The 15,973-nt window shown below is 41.1% G+C and overlaps 1 protein-coding gene across 1 annotated transcript; it reads left to right on the top strand.

Annotated features, from left to right (window-relative positions):
* Nucleotides 1-512: 512 nt before the first annotated feature.
* slc27a4 (solute carrier family 27 member 4) lies at nucleotides 513-13,731 on the top strand. Its single transcript, XM_075455276.1, has 14 exons — nucleotides 513-866; nucleotides 2,272-2,433; nucleotides 4,838-5,048; nucleotides 5,153-5,336; nucleotides 6,807-6,965; nucleotides 9,468-9,537; nucleotides 9,719-9,810; nucleotides 10,468-10,577; nucleotides 10,749-10,958; nucleotides 11,183-11,309; nucleotides 11,626-11,763; nucleotides 11,854-12,018; nucleotides 12,976-13,122; nucleotides 13,515-13,731. Exons 2-14 carry the CDS (start codon nucleotides 2,273-2,275, stop codon nucleotides 13,670-13,672), a joined length of 1,932 nt encoding a protein of 643 aa, XP_075311391.1. The 5' UTR covers nucleotides 513-866; nucleotide 2,272; the 3' UTR covers nucleotides 13,673-13,731.
* Nucleotides 13,732-15,973: the final 2,242 nt, after the last annotated feature.

Here is a 15,973-nt window from a genome sequence, read left to right as displayed (position 1 = left end):
AAACTCGGCCTGCAACCACAGCTACCATACAGGTAGCTTCGGCAGGCTTTGCATTTAGTGGAACACACGCATGTTAAAGGCTAATCGGTGCCTGTTGTAAGGCGCACCTTTTGTCACCTAAATGATGGGTTAGTCGCGGGTATTGTTCGGCATCCTGTCTGCTCTCATTCCTCGCTCTTACTCAGGTTCCCCTCTGGTGACACACACAACGTATTTACGTCTGTGCGAAGAAGGAATGCTGATGAATGGACGGGGTGAGGCGGACTCGAAAGTTCATTTCGTGCCAAAAGCTTCCGCATGACGGTCCTGTTGCTAACGGGTGGAGGCTGCTACGCTATCTCGCTGAGCCGCATTTCTCTCAGCTCATGTTGCAGACTCCGCCCTTTGTCGGATGGGATGTATGAAAGATTCCCTCCTTTGATTGGCCCTTGCATTCATCAGTCAGCACTTATTCCTGATTCACTGATTTGACGCTGACAGCAGGGGGCGGGCTCAGCTTAGAAAATTATAAGGTCATTTGAATTACGCCTGCCTGCGCGCTTACCGGCTACAATGTATCTAAGGATGGTATAGATGGTTGTGACAATGAACAGGTGACGATCGTGGGGTCAAAGTCGACGGGCATTGCCAGGCCATTTTGGAGGAGCAGGTCGCTGCGCGATTGACAACAGGAGGAGACCCCAGTGCGTGTGTCTTGTCTGTGTGCGTTTGTGTGAGGCTCTATCCAGCCAAGCTAGCGGTGGTAGAGAGCGGAGGTGTTGTCCAGGCTAGCCTATAAGCCGATCAAGGTGGAACTGCACACATCGAGTTTCACGTTTGGGATTTCTGCACACCTACATGCTGTAACGGTGTGAAGGAGGAGCAAGGTATGTAGGCAAAAACTGCTCATCCCCGTAACAATCCAAGCTGGCCGAGCACCCCCGCGATGTTCAACTTAGCGGATCGGTGGTTAGGTTAGGTTATTATTAACCCGGAGAAAGGAAGAGAGCTCGGTGGCTTTCTGTCCTCTCGCTATCTTGTTGGCGATTAATCAAGAGTGTGTGTTTGTGGTGGTGGCGGTGGAGGGGGGTTCGTTCTACGCTATCATTTCAGGCATCCTCGGTCCTTGAAAGGTAAATTATTCATACGTAGACCGCATGCCTGTTCATCCAAAAAAAGAGGCTGCTTCGTGTCATACTGTCCATCCGCTTCCCCAAACCGATGCGCTCACTGCGCCGCGCATCCTGCCTCGTGTTACCATGATAACCTCCATCGGGTTAGCACAGTAGAAACCGTTCAACCGGTTCACAACCGAAGGCCGTGTGTCGAGTGCACATGGCATGGTTAGTGTGGTAACCTACAGTGGGCTGAGACTTCCTTATTCATGGTCTTGGGCCCCTACCGCAATATGATGCTACGCGCTTTTTAAGTTTCCGGGTTAAGCAGCAGAAGCAGATGATGAAGCTTTTGTCTCCAACTGTGAAGTGGCTGCTGTCCTCTGAGTGCGTCGCTTTGCTTTGATATGTGGCGTCTTGTAATCACCACGTCCTATCCAATATTCAGAATGTTTGTGCCTTGTGTTTTGGCTTAGGAGTCGACTAACAGAGTGAAAATGAAGCCATCATCACCATTACAGCCACATGCACAGAGGCAGAGTGATAATAAAAAACAAAACAACACTCAGCATATTGGCTTAAGAAAATGGGCTGCCATAGAAACGACCCGTTGTTTCATGATGATAAACAGTAATCAGACAAAGGCTGATGAATAGATAATGAGCAGATGTGTGAACCTATCATTTACTGTTTTGGATCAGCTTTCTAACTATCAGGTACCACTTGGAACCAGAGTCAACTCACGCTGTTCTTTAATGCACTCTGTTGTTACCCTAAACTTTTTCCTTTGAATGGAATTTCCTCAAGGTCTCTGTGGTCTTGGGCCTTTTTATTTTCAACACAGCATTTCTAGTTGTTTATTTCCTGAGCGTTACCATGAGAACCAACAGTATTTGAGTAATTATATCCCATTATATATGTAAGCTTTCACAGCAGGTTCGAGTCAGTGATGAAAATGGGCACGGGATGTGTAGATAAAAGTACAGTAGATAACGTTTTGAAGTCGTTGGCTCATATGTCACTGTGATAATACTCTGAGATTCTGCACCACTCAAGCCTCAAATAATCTTGGTCCACCTTAACTGATACCTAGCCTGGAATGTTTTTTGATTAGGACTCATAGTCTGTAACCCATATGCCAATATCTGTCTATTTATATATGTGTGCATTCTTTCAGGATGATGCGTCTAGCATGTTGCACAGCCCTGCTGTTTGTGTTGAGGCTGCTGGTGGGTCTGCCTTGGTACCAAGTTCTTCCAGCCATCCTGATCTTCTACCTTGGAAGCGGAGGATGGAGCTTTCTGCATATTTTTGCCAAAACAGTTGGCAGAGACTTACAGTAAGCATGGGGCCATGTGTGTTTATAAAATGCAGAAAATCAATGGAATAGGACCGCTTTTCATTATTTTCCAAGCAAGAAAAATTCAGTTTTTTCTCCTCCTCTATGTCCCGCTTTCCCTGTCAGATGAAATGTAAAGCAGTATGTGAGGGTTTGGGGTCATGACAGATTTTCAGTTGTTTTGGCTCTCCACTTCATAATGTTTCATGTGAAATAATCACTGTCAGGGTAAAGCACTGACAGCGAGCTCTAACTTGAAAGTGAACATCCATAATATGTGCAGAGTACTTGCACTGGGGAAACTGGGGAAATCTTAGCACTTTTTGTATTAATGGACTAATTATTATTTGCTGACCTGCTAAAAGTGTTTCACTCACCATTATTTCATTTCAGATCCAGCCCACTGGATCCGTACATCTTAAAAAGATCTGTCCCAAAATACAAAATTGTTATTGCTCAAACTCTTAATTGCATTGAAAAGTCAAACTTGTCACGGGTCGTTTTATTCAGCACGAAGACGATGTTTGGACACAGATTGACATCAGTTTGTAATTTTTAAAAGCTTTCATATTCGTTTGCCAAAAAAAAAAAAAAAAATTACCCTAATTTTTCCAATCTTTACTCAATCTTCTGGCAATGACATTTGTGCAAACAATCCAGGGATATGTCTTTGTGTTATCATTTATCACCGCTCAGAGAATACACAAACTCAGCAACAATAATTTGACTCATGGTGATACTCAGTAGTGACGTCTTTGTCTTAGATGCATCCACGAGCTCAACATTCATATTAACAACAATCTAGATAATAACTTAGATATCGAATCATTACACTCTATCATGATGTCATTTCAAGTGAATGTCAGTGTGATTAATGCTTCTTTTATGTATGTAATTATGTTCAGTAGAGGAAGATATACAGGAAAAATGATTACACAACCCTTAAGAAATTGTAGACAATCATCTTTGAAAGCAGCTTTGAGGAGCAAAATGTTTCATAATAGTTTGGCGGAAATAATTTGAAAAGAGGATAATGGAGAGAATTGGGTTATGAGCAAATGTTTTAATGTCCTAACCTAAAATCGGTGTTTACAGTTGAGGGTTGCCATGGTAATTGCTTTGTGGCTATCTTCCTGTTTATCCTTCAATAGTACTGGCAATGTAAAATGAGAAATTGTTAAACATGGGCCTTTTGATGACCCACCCAGGGGGGAAAAAAAAAAGCCTAAGTGGTCCAAGTAATAGAAGTTGTGGTGCCTCTCTGTGATCCATCACATACAAAAAAAATGGCCCAACTCTCTTATCGGTCAGAAAAATAAAAGGTAGAGTTTCAGGTCTCCATTCTGAAGGCATTCCTCTGATTTAATAAGGAAATGATCCGTAACTAACATTTCCTCCTCTTTAAGCATACTGCTACTTCTGGTTCAGATGCACATAACTTAAAGTATAATGACAGTACGGTTCAGATTGGTTATATGTAAAGATATTAGCTTAACCATCAAAGTTAGCAGTTTACTATATTCAGCCCAGACAAAGCATGCATGTTCCAAAGTTACTCATAGGTTGTTAATGTGTAAAGTGGTTTGACAGGGCTATGGTATTTACACTGCAAGAATCCCACCTCTATGCTTTGTACACTTAACCAATCTATTGTACAAACTGTCTTCCCCAGCGGGGCGGGTTAGAAGGTGTAAAGTACCTCAAATAATAGAGTTCAAAATGAAGTGTTTTGTTACAGGTCTTTCCAAGAGTCCTATTGCTAACACTAACATGACTGAAAAGAGCATAGAAACTAGCACTAGCATAGAAAAGATAAAGTGCTTTTATCGTCCAGAGTTCATGTATTTCCTTTATCGCAAGAGAAAGAACCCAGAAAGTTCAATTGTAGAAAAATGAAATGAGCGAACCAGCTGAGCCACAATAGATGACATTCTTATCTGGACCAACATAAAACTAATCCCAGGTATAATGATAAACATTTCTTCAAGACTACAGCTAAGTCAAGAAGTTATTTGCTCATTGGTTTTTATGAGGTTTCTGTAATTATTCACTACCACGGTACCTGTACTGTGTAAAGTACTGAGAATTGCTATTTATGCAGACTTTGCTCCCTTGGGCCTGCTCAATGTTTTATGTCTCACTTTTTATGATTTGTTTACTTGAAAGTAATAGACACCCTTAGCTGGTGAAATATCACCCTTAGCTGGTGAAATATCACCGAAGATTAGTCTCTAAATATTTGTTTAAATGAACATGCATGTGGATTTTCATATTTCAATCCCCTTTCTACAAATTATGCATTCTGCATATGACTGCAGACATACTAAGCCATGTAAAGTAGGTGTAGGAAGAGTGCTTTTAATTTCCTGTATTCAAACAGTTACATTTTCTGTCCCTCCTTTAGTGCAGCGTACGTGTTATTACAAGTGAAGATGAATGTCCGACGCCACCTCAGAGAGAAGAACACTATTCCTAAGATCTTTGCTGAAACCGTGCAGCGTCATGGGGACAAAACGGCTCTCATCTTTGAGGGGACCGGAGAGAGGTGGACTTACCATCAGTTGGATGAGTACTCAAACAGAGTTGCTAATCTGCTGCTGGGACGTGGTTTCAAGGTATGCCAAAATAAAAAACATTTTAGTTTTTAGTTCCAGCAAAATGAGGGACTTATTTCTGTCAGTCATTGGCAGTCATTTTTTTTTTGTTGTTGTTTTCTCAGGATGGTGATGTGGTGGCCCTTTTCATGGAGAACAGATCTCAGTACGTGGGCCTCTGGTTGGGCATGGCTAAGATCGGAGTAGAAGCCGCTCTAATCAACTTCAACTTGAGACTAGAGGCTTTGGTCCACTGTGTCACCATCTCAAATGCCAAAGCTGTGGTGTTTGGTTCGGAGCTTACTGATGGTAAGTGGATGAAAGAAAGAGTTAAAGTTAGACAAGGATGTTCTATATGTACGGCATTTACTTATGCTGATGGATGCTGTTCTGCTTCCTCTGTAATGAGAGAGGTGACTGTGTGGAGAAAGCAGCAGAGGCAGAGTAGGAAAAATAGATATTTGAAGAGGTGGCTCTTCAATATCAGTGAGAGGAGTGAGGAGAGAAGATGGAAAATGTCTTTATCGTGAATGCACAGTGTTCAAAGTCTGTGTTCTTTAGATAAAAGCATTACCTGATAAGTGATAAACTGAAGTCGATAAGAGGCTGTAACACTGATGCGTCGACAGATTGATACTACCGTATGCAAATCAAACCGATTACACATGAAACTGCTTTTCATGAACAAGTTTTGCAGAAAATCTTTTGGGAAATAAATTGTGAATCCAAATGACGACAACCACATTAATCTATGACTATTTTAAAAGCTGTTTGAGTCATATATTGTTTTTAGAGGTGATTCAGTGTAATATTAGTTCAATTTAATGTTTCAATGAAAAATAATTAAAGCACTTAAAATGGTAACGAATCGTTAAAATTCCTTTACACGAACATTGATGTCATTTAAAAAATAAAAATTAAATTGGATATGCAAAGGTCATTTTAACTTGGCATTAGGATTAATTGAACTGCTCCAGGAGTGAAACCAGTCGTTTCCTGATCTTAATTGTGTGTTTGTTGGTGGAGTTAAAGTTGCTGATCATGTAGTCTACTAGCCTGCAGTGTATTGCTAGATATATACCGTCACTTGTGTATTGCATGAACTTGAGCACCAAGTAATCTCGAGGAGCAACCGCTCAGATCAGCAGCCACACAAACTGGGGAAGTGTTTCACTCATCTTATGGCTCTCTTGGATCCCAGCCCGATCTGAAAAGCCTTGATCTCCACAGCTGTAAAGAGTGAATGAGTTTCGAGCTGTTCAGTCTGAGATTTATGGAGCAGTCTCTGGACAGGATCCTGGACCTGCATGGTTCTTAATGTCTTTAAGTCATTGGAAACAAGGCCTCTTTACAGTGCAAAATCAAACCAGAGGCATTAGAACTCAGCCAGCATGACATAAGCCTTTAACGTTATGATACTCTGTCACTTTTTTAGAGGAAAATGCTGTATTGGAGCTGTTTCATTTGAACTGTTTTCTTTTATCTATCTGTGTCACTCATTGTTACACATTAGTTATTTTTCTCTTTGTAATCTTACCACACTTCCACTCCTCACTCCTACTACTCACTCCCCATTTATTTCAATCTCCCCTGTTTCAGTGTGCCTCTCACCTTGTTTTTCCCCCATTTTCCCTCATGCTGTTACACTGTCTGTTCTCTCTTTGTTATCATTTAAATTATGGACATCATTCATATTTTCAAACTTCCTACAGTCCTCTTGCATTATAGGAAAGTGATGTTAATCCAGTGTTCTTCAACTCATTTGTCCCACTCTCACAGCGGTGTCTGAGGTCCACAGTTCAATGGGGAAAGCAGTGCAGATGTTTTGCTCCGGAGACTGGGACCCCAAACGAGTCCCACAGGGAACCGAGTGCCTGGAACCCCTGCTGGATGCCGCTCCTTCTTACCTGCCGCCACGGCCGCAGCGCTGCTTCACAGGTGAAAACGCGATACTCATTACATCTTTCATAATCGTTTTATTGTGAGAATAATCAAGCACTAAAAAACAATTCTCAATGTTTAAAAGAAAAAAAACAGAATGTTGTTGAGAATTTGGGCAAAGGCTATAATTCACAATAAAAGCTAAAGGTTTAAACTCTTACTGCTTTTAATATTTTTACTGTATCTGCTTCAAGGGCTGAAAAATAAAGACTTTAGTGAACTTTGACAATTCTGTCAAGTTTCTCCGAACGCCTTTAAGTTCTCGGGGGCTGTCTTTAAGCAATGCTTAGATTTTGGGAAGTGTTATAATTGGCTTTTTTCTTAGACTTTATGTATTCATTTTCTGTATTTTACTAGATAAGCCATGTTCCTAGTTTGTACTTTTCCAATCTGCTCATATAAACGCAGTGTATGTCCAAGACTTCAAGGTGACATAGCGGGATAAAATAACTGGGTCAGATAAAGCGTCTCTTAGGTCAGATAGGTCTGGTACAGAAGATGCACGCCTAAAACAACACTCACACACACACATTGTTTATCACATCCAAAGAACATGACGAAGACGGTGGATGGCCTGCTCATGTCACTAGCAACTGTCCGATTATATTTTGTCAAGTGTAAGTACAACCTCTTTAAGATAAAGGTGAACATTAGTGATGGGAAACTCAATTCCTTTTACTGACTCGAGTTTGTATGAGTCACTCACTAAAGTGAATCGGGTTTTCGAGTCACTTGAGTCACTTGAATCAATCACCCAGAGTGTGCGCCACAGAATGTACAAACAAGTTCTAAACCACGTCCCAAATCATTGTGAAAAAAGGCTAAAAATCAAGATGTCTCCAAGGCGAAACATTCTTTCTTTCTCTCTAAATAAATTCAAATAACCCAAACAGCCAATAAATTAACATTCAGTGTGAAACATTGCAAAATTATAATAAAATGTATGAAACTGTGCACAAATAGAACATTTAAATAACCTAAACAATAGTGCAAAAATAACAATATTCTAACATTCAAACACTGCACTATTAGAATAAAATAATTATGTACAGAATGAATGATCTCCCGCTTCCTTTAAAATAAAGCCGGGAGGGAGAGGGACCGAGTGAGCTGCCTGTGAACTGTGACTCGGGTATACTGTAAATCATGAGTCCTGAATCGTGCGGAGCAGCGAGTTTCTACGAGCTGGGAGGGAGAGCGAGCGAGCTGTGAGCTGGAGCAGAGCCGTTGCTGCAGCCACGGAGCTAAAACAGCAATTGGCTTTATACATTTACGCAATTACAGTTAGAATAACAGTTGTGTGGCATGTCTCCTCTTTGCAGTTAGCTGGCAGTAGCAGCGGTGAGTCAGTGAATGAGTTAATGACTCGTAACTCCCAAGTCGGTAAAAAGAATCTCGAGTTTTGAACGATTGACTCACGAATCGCACATCACTAGTGGATATGAAATGTTTCCGGATATCGGAGCTCGGTCTGACGGAGGCGCTGCGAGGGTTCTGTCACTCCGAGTCCAGCGCTGCTATACTTCACATGTGACCACTAATAAATACTTTGTTTAACTTAAGATTTCTCCAGCTTGTTCTTGGGCTTGTTCTTCCAATGAAAGAATCGGGCTAACAGAAGCCTTTATTGTCATTTGATATACTTGCTTCTTCATCAGATAGAAAACCTTTGGTGAAATTGCCAGTGAACAAAATATAATTTGTTACAGAGAGTCTTTTTCGTCATTATAGTTATGTAACAATATATTTACCGCTTGCACATCAAGTCATTGCACAGCAATAAAGCCTTCAACCTTTGGTTACACGAGGAAGAATTTCATCTACAATTTATCAAGATCTGATAGACTGGGTATGCATTAAGAGGTGATTTGAAATGCCTGAGTGTACATTTACCCTAGTGCATGGAAATAAGAGGCGCTGTACTGAGTGGCTGCTTAGTCAGCTTTGTACAAAGTGTACCTGACCCAAATTGCAGATTTATGTGTTGCAAAGGATTTGAAGTTTGTTTATGAGCTATGCACAATAGGCCACCGTAATCCTGCTCCGTAGCTGTATACAGAATATAAAAAGTAAATTTCTTCAGTAATGGCTGGGGTTTATTACAAGCAAAAAACACTCAAAGCAGGAAAGCCAAATCCACACACGGGTGGCCCGTCAACATGAGATACGGACCACTCTAGTTAGTCTCCGTTGGAAAACATCTGGCTGCATTATTTTTGCTGAGAGCAGGACCTCGGTGGCTACTCGCTCACGCCTTTTCTTTCTTTTCTTCATGCTGCACTTTACTCTTCCTCATTCCTTCAATGCTATTACAAGGTCATCTTGCTATTAAAAGTGTAAATAGAACAACCAAGAATTTAACAGTCCGCAAAGCTATCCTGCACAAGTTCCGTTTGAAAAAGAGTGAATTGAGACTGGCCTTTTAAAACCCATAACAAATTATGCAGATAATGCAGATGTGTGTATGTTATCTCACTCCCACTGTGCTGTCTGTTTCAGATCGCCTGTTCTACATCTACACATCAGGAACCACTGGCATGCCTAAAGCTGCTATTGTTGTGCACAGCAGGTAGGAAGAAGGCATGCAGCGCACTAACGGACACACAGGAACTGCAGCTGTTCTCTTTTGATCCATGTTGCTCTCAGCTCAATACCTGTTAGAAAAGAATGAGGATACTGCAAAACGTGCCGCTTACTGGTACTTATTTTACTCTTTCTCTTGCCCTGCCTCCCCCCACCCTGGTTTTCAGGTACTATCGCATGGCAGCTTTGGTATATTATGGCTTTAGGATGACATCAGATGACGTGCTGTATGATTGCCTCCCACTCTACCACTCTGCAGGTATGTGTGCTTAAACATCATAGTATATATAAGGGTTATCAAAACGTTATTGCGACACAGAAAAAGGTTCAAACTATCAGAATCAGTGAAAAGCAGTTGGAGTTTACCAATATGTGTCACTTCAGTATCGAGCACATTTTATAGATTTTCAAGGTCAGACATCTGCTGCTTCTCCTGCTGAATGCAAGTAATTCTAGATTTCATTCAAGCTTGTATGCAAAACATACCTGGCGAGTGAGAGTTGTTTAGATTATAGTTGTTGAGTTGGATTGGGTTACAGTTGTAGTTCATCCAGATCAAGGTAGGCTCACATTCCAGCTGCAAACAAAGCACCAGAATTAGTTTGTGACCACACCAAGACCATTTCCTCTAAAGGACCTTGGTGTCACTTTGGCTCTCACTGAGCAGGATTTCTGTGTTTTATAGTACAAGGTTTAAACTGAAATGAACAAGCTGGATTTGAAAATGCTCTTAAAGCTATAATATGCAAGCTTTCACTGATGCTCCTAACTGTTTTTATATGTTGGCTTGGTTTTTCAAATCTGTAGGAATGAAAATGGCGTCCTTCCAGCGTTCACTTAGAACTTTAGTTTGATCGCGCTTCATCATTTCCATGCCAAGGCTGGCAGCCTGACACCTTATATTCTTTGTCTTCAGGAAACATTGTGGGAGTGGGCCAGTGTATAATACATGGCATGACTGTAGTCATCAGAAAGAAGTTCTCTGCATCACGTTTCTGGGATGACTGTGTCAAATACAACTGCACTGTAAGCATCAAATCCTAACCCAATTTGTATGTTAAGTAGCACACCACAATCTCAGCGTTGCTTAAGCTACTTACAGACAATTGCTGTAGAGGCGATTTAACAATTTAATTTCATAATTTTCATCTCAGCTTATTTTGTTTAACTATTCTTTCTTTCACCGTCCTCTTCTAGATTGTGCAGTACATTGGTGAGATCTGCAGGTATCTGCTGAACCAGCCAGTTCGAGATACTGAGCAACAGCATCGGGTGCGCATGGCACTGGGCAACGGCCTTCGCCAGTCCATATGGGAGGAGTTCATGACGCGCTTCAACATCCCACAGATTGCAGAGTTCTATGGAGCTACAGAGTGTAACTGCAGCTTGGGAAACTTTGGCAACAAGGTGGGAACACATCCTGTACAGAAGCACTGACAATACTCTAACCAAAAGTCACAGTTTATTTTGGCTTAGATGATTTTGAAACTGACAATATCATAGTGAAATGCCCTCATTTCAAGGCTACTACGCAACATGACTTACAGCTGCAATTCTGTGTGCCAGGAAAAAGTCTGCCTTTGATTCTCCACACCACACTCACACTTTCTCACTTTGTCTCTGTGTGGTAGGTTGGAGCGTGTGGCTTTAACAGTCAGATTCTACCCTTCATCTACCCCATCAGACTGGTGAGGGTTGATGAGGAGACCATGGAGCTCATTAGGGGACCAGATGGCGTCTGTATTCCTTGTAAACCTGGTGGGTTTCGTTGTGTAAATGTTTCAAACATCCGTTTCACATTTGATAAGCGTAAATCTGCTCAGAGTGGTGATGATAAGCAGAAATCAGAGCCAAATCGGGCTTAGCAGAACTACGTTGTTAAAAATAAAAGGTTCATTGAACTCTCAACTTATTGCTTAATAGACATATTGCAAGGCTTCTCTCGTCTAACTTTACAGAAAGCCCACTTTGAATCATTGTGAGGCCTTTTTAATACATGCATACATGGCAAATATGCACAGGCACTCTTTGTTGAACCTCATTGAAGCTAAAACAATCCATTCTTTTGTTCCAGGTGAGCCTGGCCAGCTTGTTGGCAGGATCATTCAGAATGACCCTCTTCGCAGGTTTGATGGCTACGTCAACCAGACAGCAACTTGCAAGAAGATTTCTCACAGTGTTTTCAAGAAGGGAGACAGTGCCTATCTTTCAGGTTGGAATTTTTCAAAGACGGTTGACTTAATTACTATGTTTCACTCTAAATGAGCTCTATTGATCTCTTGAATTGACCCCTTGTCACCAGGTGACGTGTTGATCATGGACAAGTACGGCCACATGTACTTCAAGGACCGAACAGGAGACACTTTTCGCTGGAAAGGAGAGAATGTCTCCACGACCGAGGTGGAAGGAACTCTAAGCAGGCTGCTAGACATGAAAGATGTAGTTGTTTATGGAGTAGAAGTGCCAGGTAACATCTTTTAATTCCCATATTTGAATGATTCTTATTTGATATAAATATTGAGTATTATTGAGTAAGTAAAATGAGTATTGCAGATGTTTTCTTTCCTAAACTTGGATTTGGAGTTGTGCAAGTCGACCTCTTTATTCTGATTCACTGTTCTGTGTACAGTAGTATTTCAGTTGTGTCTTCTGTACCTTCACTCCTACGTTACGAGGCGCTGACTACTGAAACTGTCCACGGTTTCCAAATCTATGTTTATATTACATAAATCTCCCTATTCTCATTAAGTCACCCTTGAAAACTTAAGTCATTATTTCATCTGAACTTTGTACAAAAGGTCAACACACATGAATGTACGGATCGTATGTTTTTAAAACATGCTACTGTAAGGGAGTGTGTGTGGGAGGGGAAAACTAATAGACTGTAGACTCTATATATGACAAGAACAAACCGATGTTGAATACGGTGGTTATTACAGCGGCAGTTCCTTGGCTTGCTCTTCATCTATTGTGACGCTAAATCAATTCTAGCAATTTGTAATGTCATCGCCTATAAAGCTAAACTCTATTTGAGGCCCCAGTGGCACCAAAGACAAACCACAGATGCTGTTTTCCACTTGCTGCCATCAGATTACTTTGTTACTCCCCAAAGGGGGGAACTAGTTTGGCCAATCGAGCACAGTGACGATGAGTTGAAGCTGCACAGGTTGTACTCATCAGACACACCAGCAGTGAGTAGAAGGTGCACTCGTATCAATGGTCGCAGAGGATGTTTGTGTTGCCTACACACTGAATTGAAGTCGAGTTGAAGTGACATCGCCATATGGTCTCTGTAAAGTTGAAGTGTTTTCGCATGCTTCTGCAGTTTATTTGAGATATATTTTCGGCACTGTGGTGCAATGACGAAAAAAACAAACCTTCGGACGGCATTAATCTGCGGACCTGTTTGTTTCTGTGTGCACAGGAGCAGAGGGAAAGGCCGGAATGGCAGCTGTCGCTGATGCGTCTCACTCCACTGACCTCGAGAAGTTTGTGAAAGATATGGAGAAGGTTCTCCCTCCATACGCCCGACCCGTCTTCCTCCGCTTCCTTCCAGAGGTCAACAAGACAGGTAAAATGTCTTTTTGATGAATAGATAGGAGAAAATGATGCTATCCAATCTTTGAGAATATCACTACACGTTACCAAAGAGAGCTTTCAAAATGGTGGAAATTTCTTTAAATGATATTCTTAAAGCTACTTAGAGGAATATGAATATTTGGTTTGTTTATACTTTTTTAATACAGAGTTTAGTTTGTGTGATTTATTACTTTTTTTTTTTTTTCATTTCCAAAGTATTTAAAATACAATTTAAAAAAAAAAAAAGAAAAACACTTTGAATCATTAGGTAGGTACAGTAGTGTCTCCAAACCTAAAGGTTTAAGGTCTTCAGTCTGAACAAAAAGCTTAAGACATTTGTCAAACTGGGGGTATCTACACACTTTCTTTGTGTCTCTCTTTCAGGAACATTCAAGTTTCAGAAGACAGACTTGCGTCGGGATGGCTTTGATCCCACTGCAGTGTCAGACAGACTGTACTTCCTGGATTCCAGCAGAGGGCGTTATGTACAGCTGGAGGAAGAGCTTTACCGCTCCATACTGTCAGGGAAACACAAATTGTGATGACCAGGCTGACCACTACATCTATACATATACATATTGACATACACTCATGTACAGATGCAAAAAAAAAAAAAAGAAAAAGGACAATATTGCGTACCCAGGTTAGCAGAAAGGTTTTTTTTTTTTTCTCCCATAAACTCAAAATCCTAAAATAATAGCCATACACTTTCAAAGGCCAATGCACACATGTTCATAGTTTACTCCCTTGGCCACTTTTTTCTTTTAAATCCTAAAGAAAACAGACTTATGAACGGCAAACGCTCCACTCTATCCATTCCTCCTTAAATCTCCCCGGCAACTCCTCTCGCTACCTCAGCAAACACAGAGAGAGGCACAAACACAGTAACCAGGATTATTTGATAACTTGAAACATCCCTTCATTGCCACACAGCTCCCTAACACCCCTCACCCACCAACGCTGGTCCATCACACCAGATGTTTTGCTGGCGATGACGAATACAGGCTGCCTGGCATCCAGAATGCAAAAACTTGAAACTCCAGATAAACACAAACTTAAAGGTTTCTGAAGAAGAAAATGGAAACAGTACTGCACATGAAGTGTGTGGGACAACGGAGGGACCTATGTGGACCTGAGCGGTCTCTGTTCATTGTTATGTTAGTGGAATAATTTTGTGAATGAGGGCGCCTCTACTTTTGACTTAACCTGCACAACCAGCCAGGAGTGACAAACCAGTGAGACCTCCCTCTCTATGAGGTTCAGTTTATCCAAGAGTGCCATTGAACAATCTGGGCATCTTTTTTCCATTACCAACCCGCTGGCTCTCCGAAGCGTCCGGCTGTTTTTGTTCAAAGGGAACAACAGAAGGATGTGAGGAAAGCTGTATGTTGATTTAGACCAGTGGTTGAAGCTTTAATGTGCAATAGAGCTCCAGCGTATGCAGTGCAATAATCAGCTACCAAACAGAAGGGCTGATGTTTTTACTTAAATGTCTGCAACATACCAAATATTTTTAAGTTCTAGTGTTTACATATTTTAGACAATATGGACATTTAATTTTTTGTTGTTGTTGTTGTTGTTGCACAAGGATTTTTGTATTTAAGATATCGTTTTTTTTCTGCTTTATTTGCAACCAAATTCATACTTCATCAGCTTTTGAAGTCTTTCAAAAACAAAGCTGCAGAATGCATTTTCTATCAGCCGCTGGAACACAAAGTAATGCGACCTGAATGATTCAACCCTGGGCTAAATAGATGGGGTCATTTTCACAAGCAGGACTTGTTCACATGCTGAGCTGGTGTGCACTGTTTTGCTGCCGTATTGTGCAGGTTTTGTCGAAAAAAAAAAAAAAAAAAAGCAGACTTTGCCTGTCTTAGGATATGTGTATATTCTTCTGAGACATATGACGAAGGCTTGACTGAAAATTGGAAAAACCTCCTGATCAGCACTCACTTGATCGGGTCCTTAAGGGGGACGTTTTGCCACATTCGGCGAGCTGAGCCATCCAAAGATTCTAAGGCACGAGTAGGAACATTTGAACTGGAGGGTATGCATCACAATAGAGCGGTAGAAGAAGAGAAGAGAATATGCTTTGTGATTATTGTTATTGTCCATTGTTCGCAGTAGCTGTCTTCAGAGGTTGTAGCAGCATGAATGAGCATCATTAACCACAAGCAGAGCACTGTGCCTTACTGTGAGTTCACCTCCCAGATTCACAGGCCCTGGCCCTCACATTTTATCTCAGAGATTTTTTTCGCGTGTTTGACTGCTCTCATTCAGCTTCTGTTTTTCCAATGATCTGATTTGTCCAAATTCGCGGTCTGTCCTGCCAGGTGCAGGAAAATTTTATGTCTCAAGAAGCAAAAGTTCAAATTTTGCAAGGCTGCTGCTCAGCATTTTGTACACTTAGTTGGTCTTTAATCTTAACTATGACCTTACTTTGCTCTGTAGATGTCATATTTGCTTTGTGTTTATTATAGTCCATTTGTTCAGCACTTTTACTTTAAGCCTTTGTTTAGTTCTGCCAACCATCTAAATCCTTTCTGTTCACCCCTCTCTCCCCCTTGTCTCATCTATCCGATTGTAGCTTTCCATCCCCTCTAGATGGCACCTCTGTTTTATCCTCTGTTTTTCTGTCTCTCTGCCATGTCCGCTTCTTCTTGTTGTGCTCCCATTGATTCAGATGTTGGATTGAAACACGTTGAACACTTCCCGGGTATAATTAGAGTTTGACGGTTAAACATTGTTGACTTTACTGTCAACTTTTGAGATATTCCAGGGGTTTTGGTGACCTAAAGCTTACATATTCAAAGTTATTTTTAGTATCTTTTGTCTATGTGTAT

This window comes from Odontesthes bonariensis, chromosome 22 (assembly GCF_027942865.1).
Source record: "Odontesthes bonariensis isolate fOdoBon6 chromosome 22, fOdoBon6.hap1, whole genome shotgun sequence".
NCBI lineage: Eukaryota > Metazoa > Chordata > Actinopteri > Atheriniformes > Atherinopsidae > Odontesthes > Odontesthes bonariensis.
Note: the sequence above shows the minus strand (reverse complement) of the source record. Positions and strands in the feature narration are given on the sequence as shown.

Excerpts from the sequence above, each read along its gene's own strand:
- slc27a4 (XM_075455276.1), top strand. The coding sequence starts at position 2,273 with ATGATGCGTCTAGCATGTTGCACAGCCCTGCTGTTTGTGTTGAGGCTG. Across the intron at positions 9,811-10,467 it reads CCCACTCTACCACTCTGCAG|GAAACATTGTGGGAGTGGGC; the intron begins GTATGTGTGCTT and ends CTTTGTCTTCAG. Across the intron at positions 10,959-11,182 it reads TGGGAAACTTTGGCAACAAG|GTTGGAGCGTGTGGCTTTAA; the intron begins GTGGGAACACAT and ends TCTGTGTGGTAG.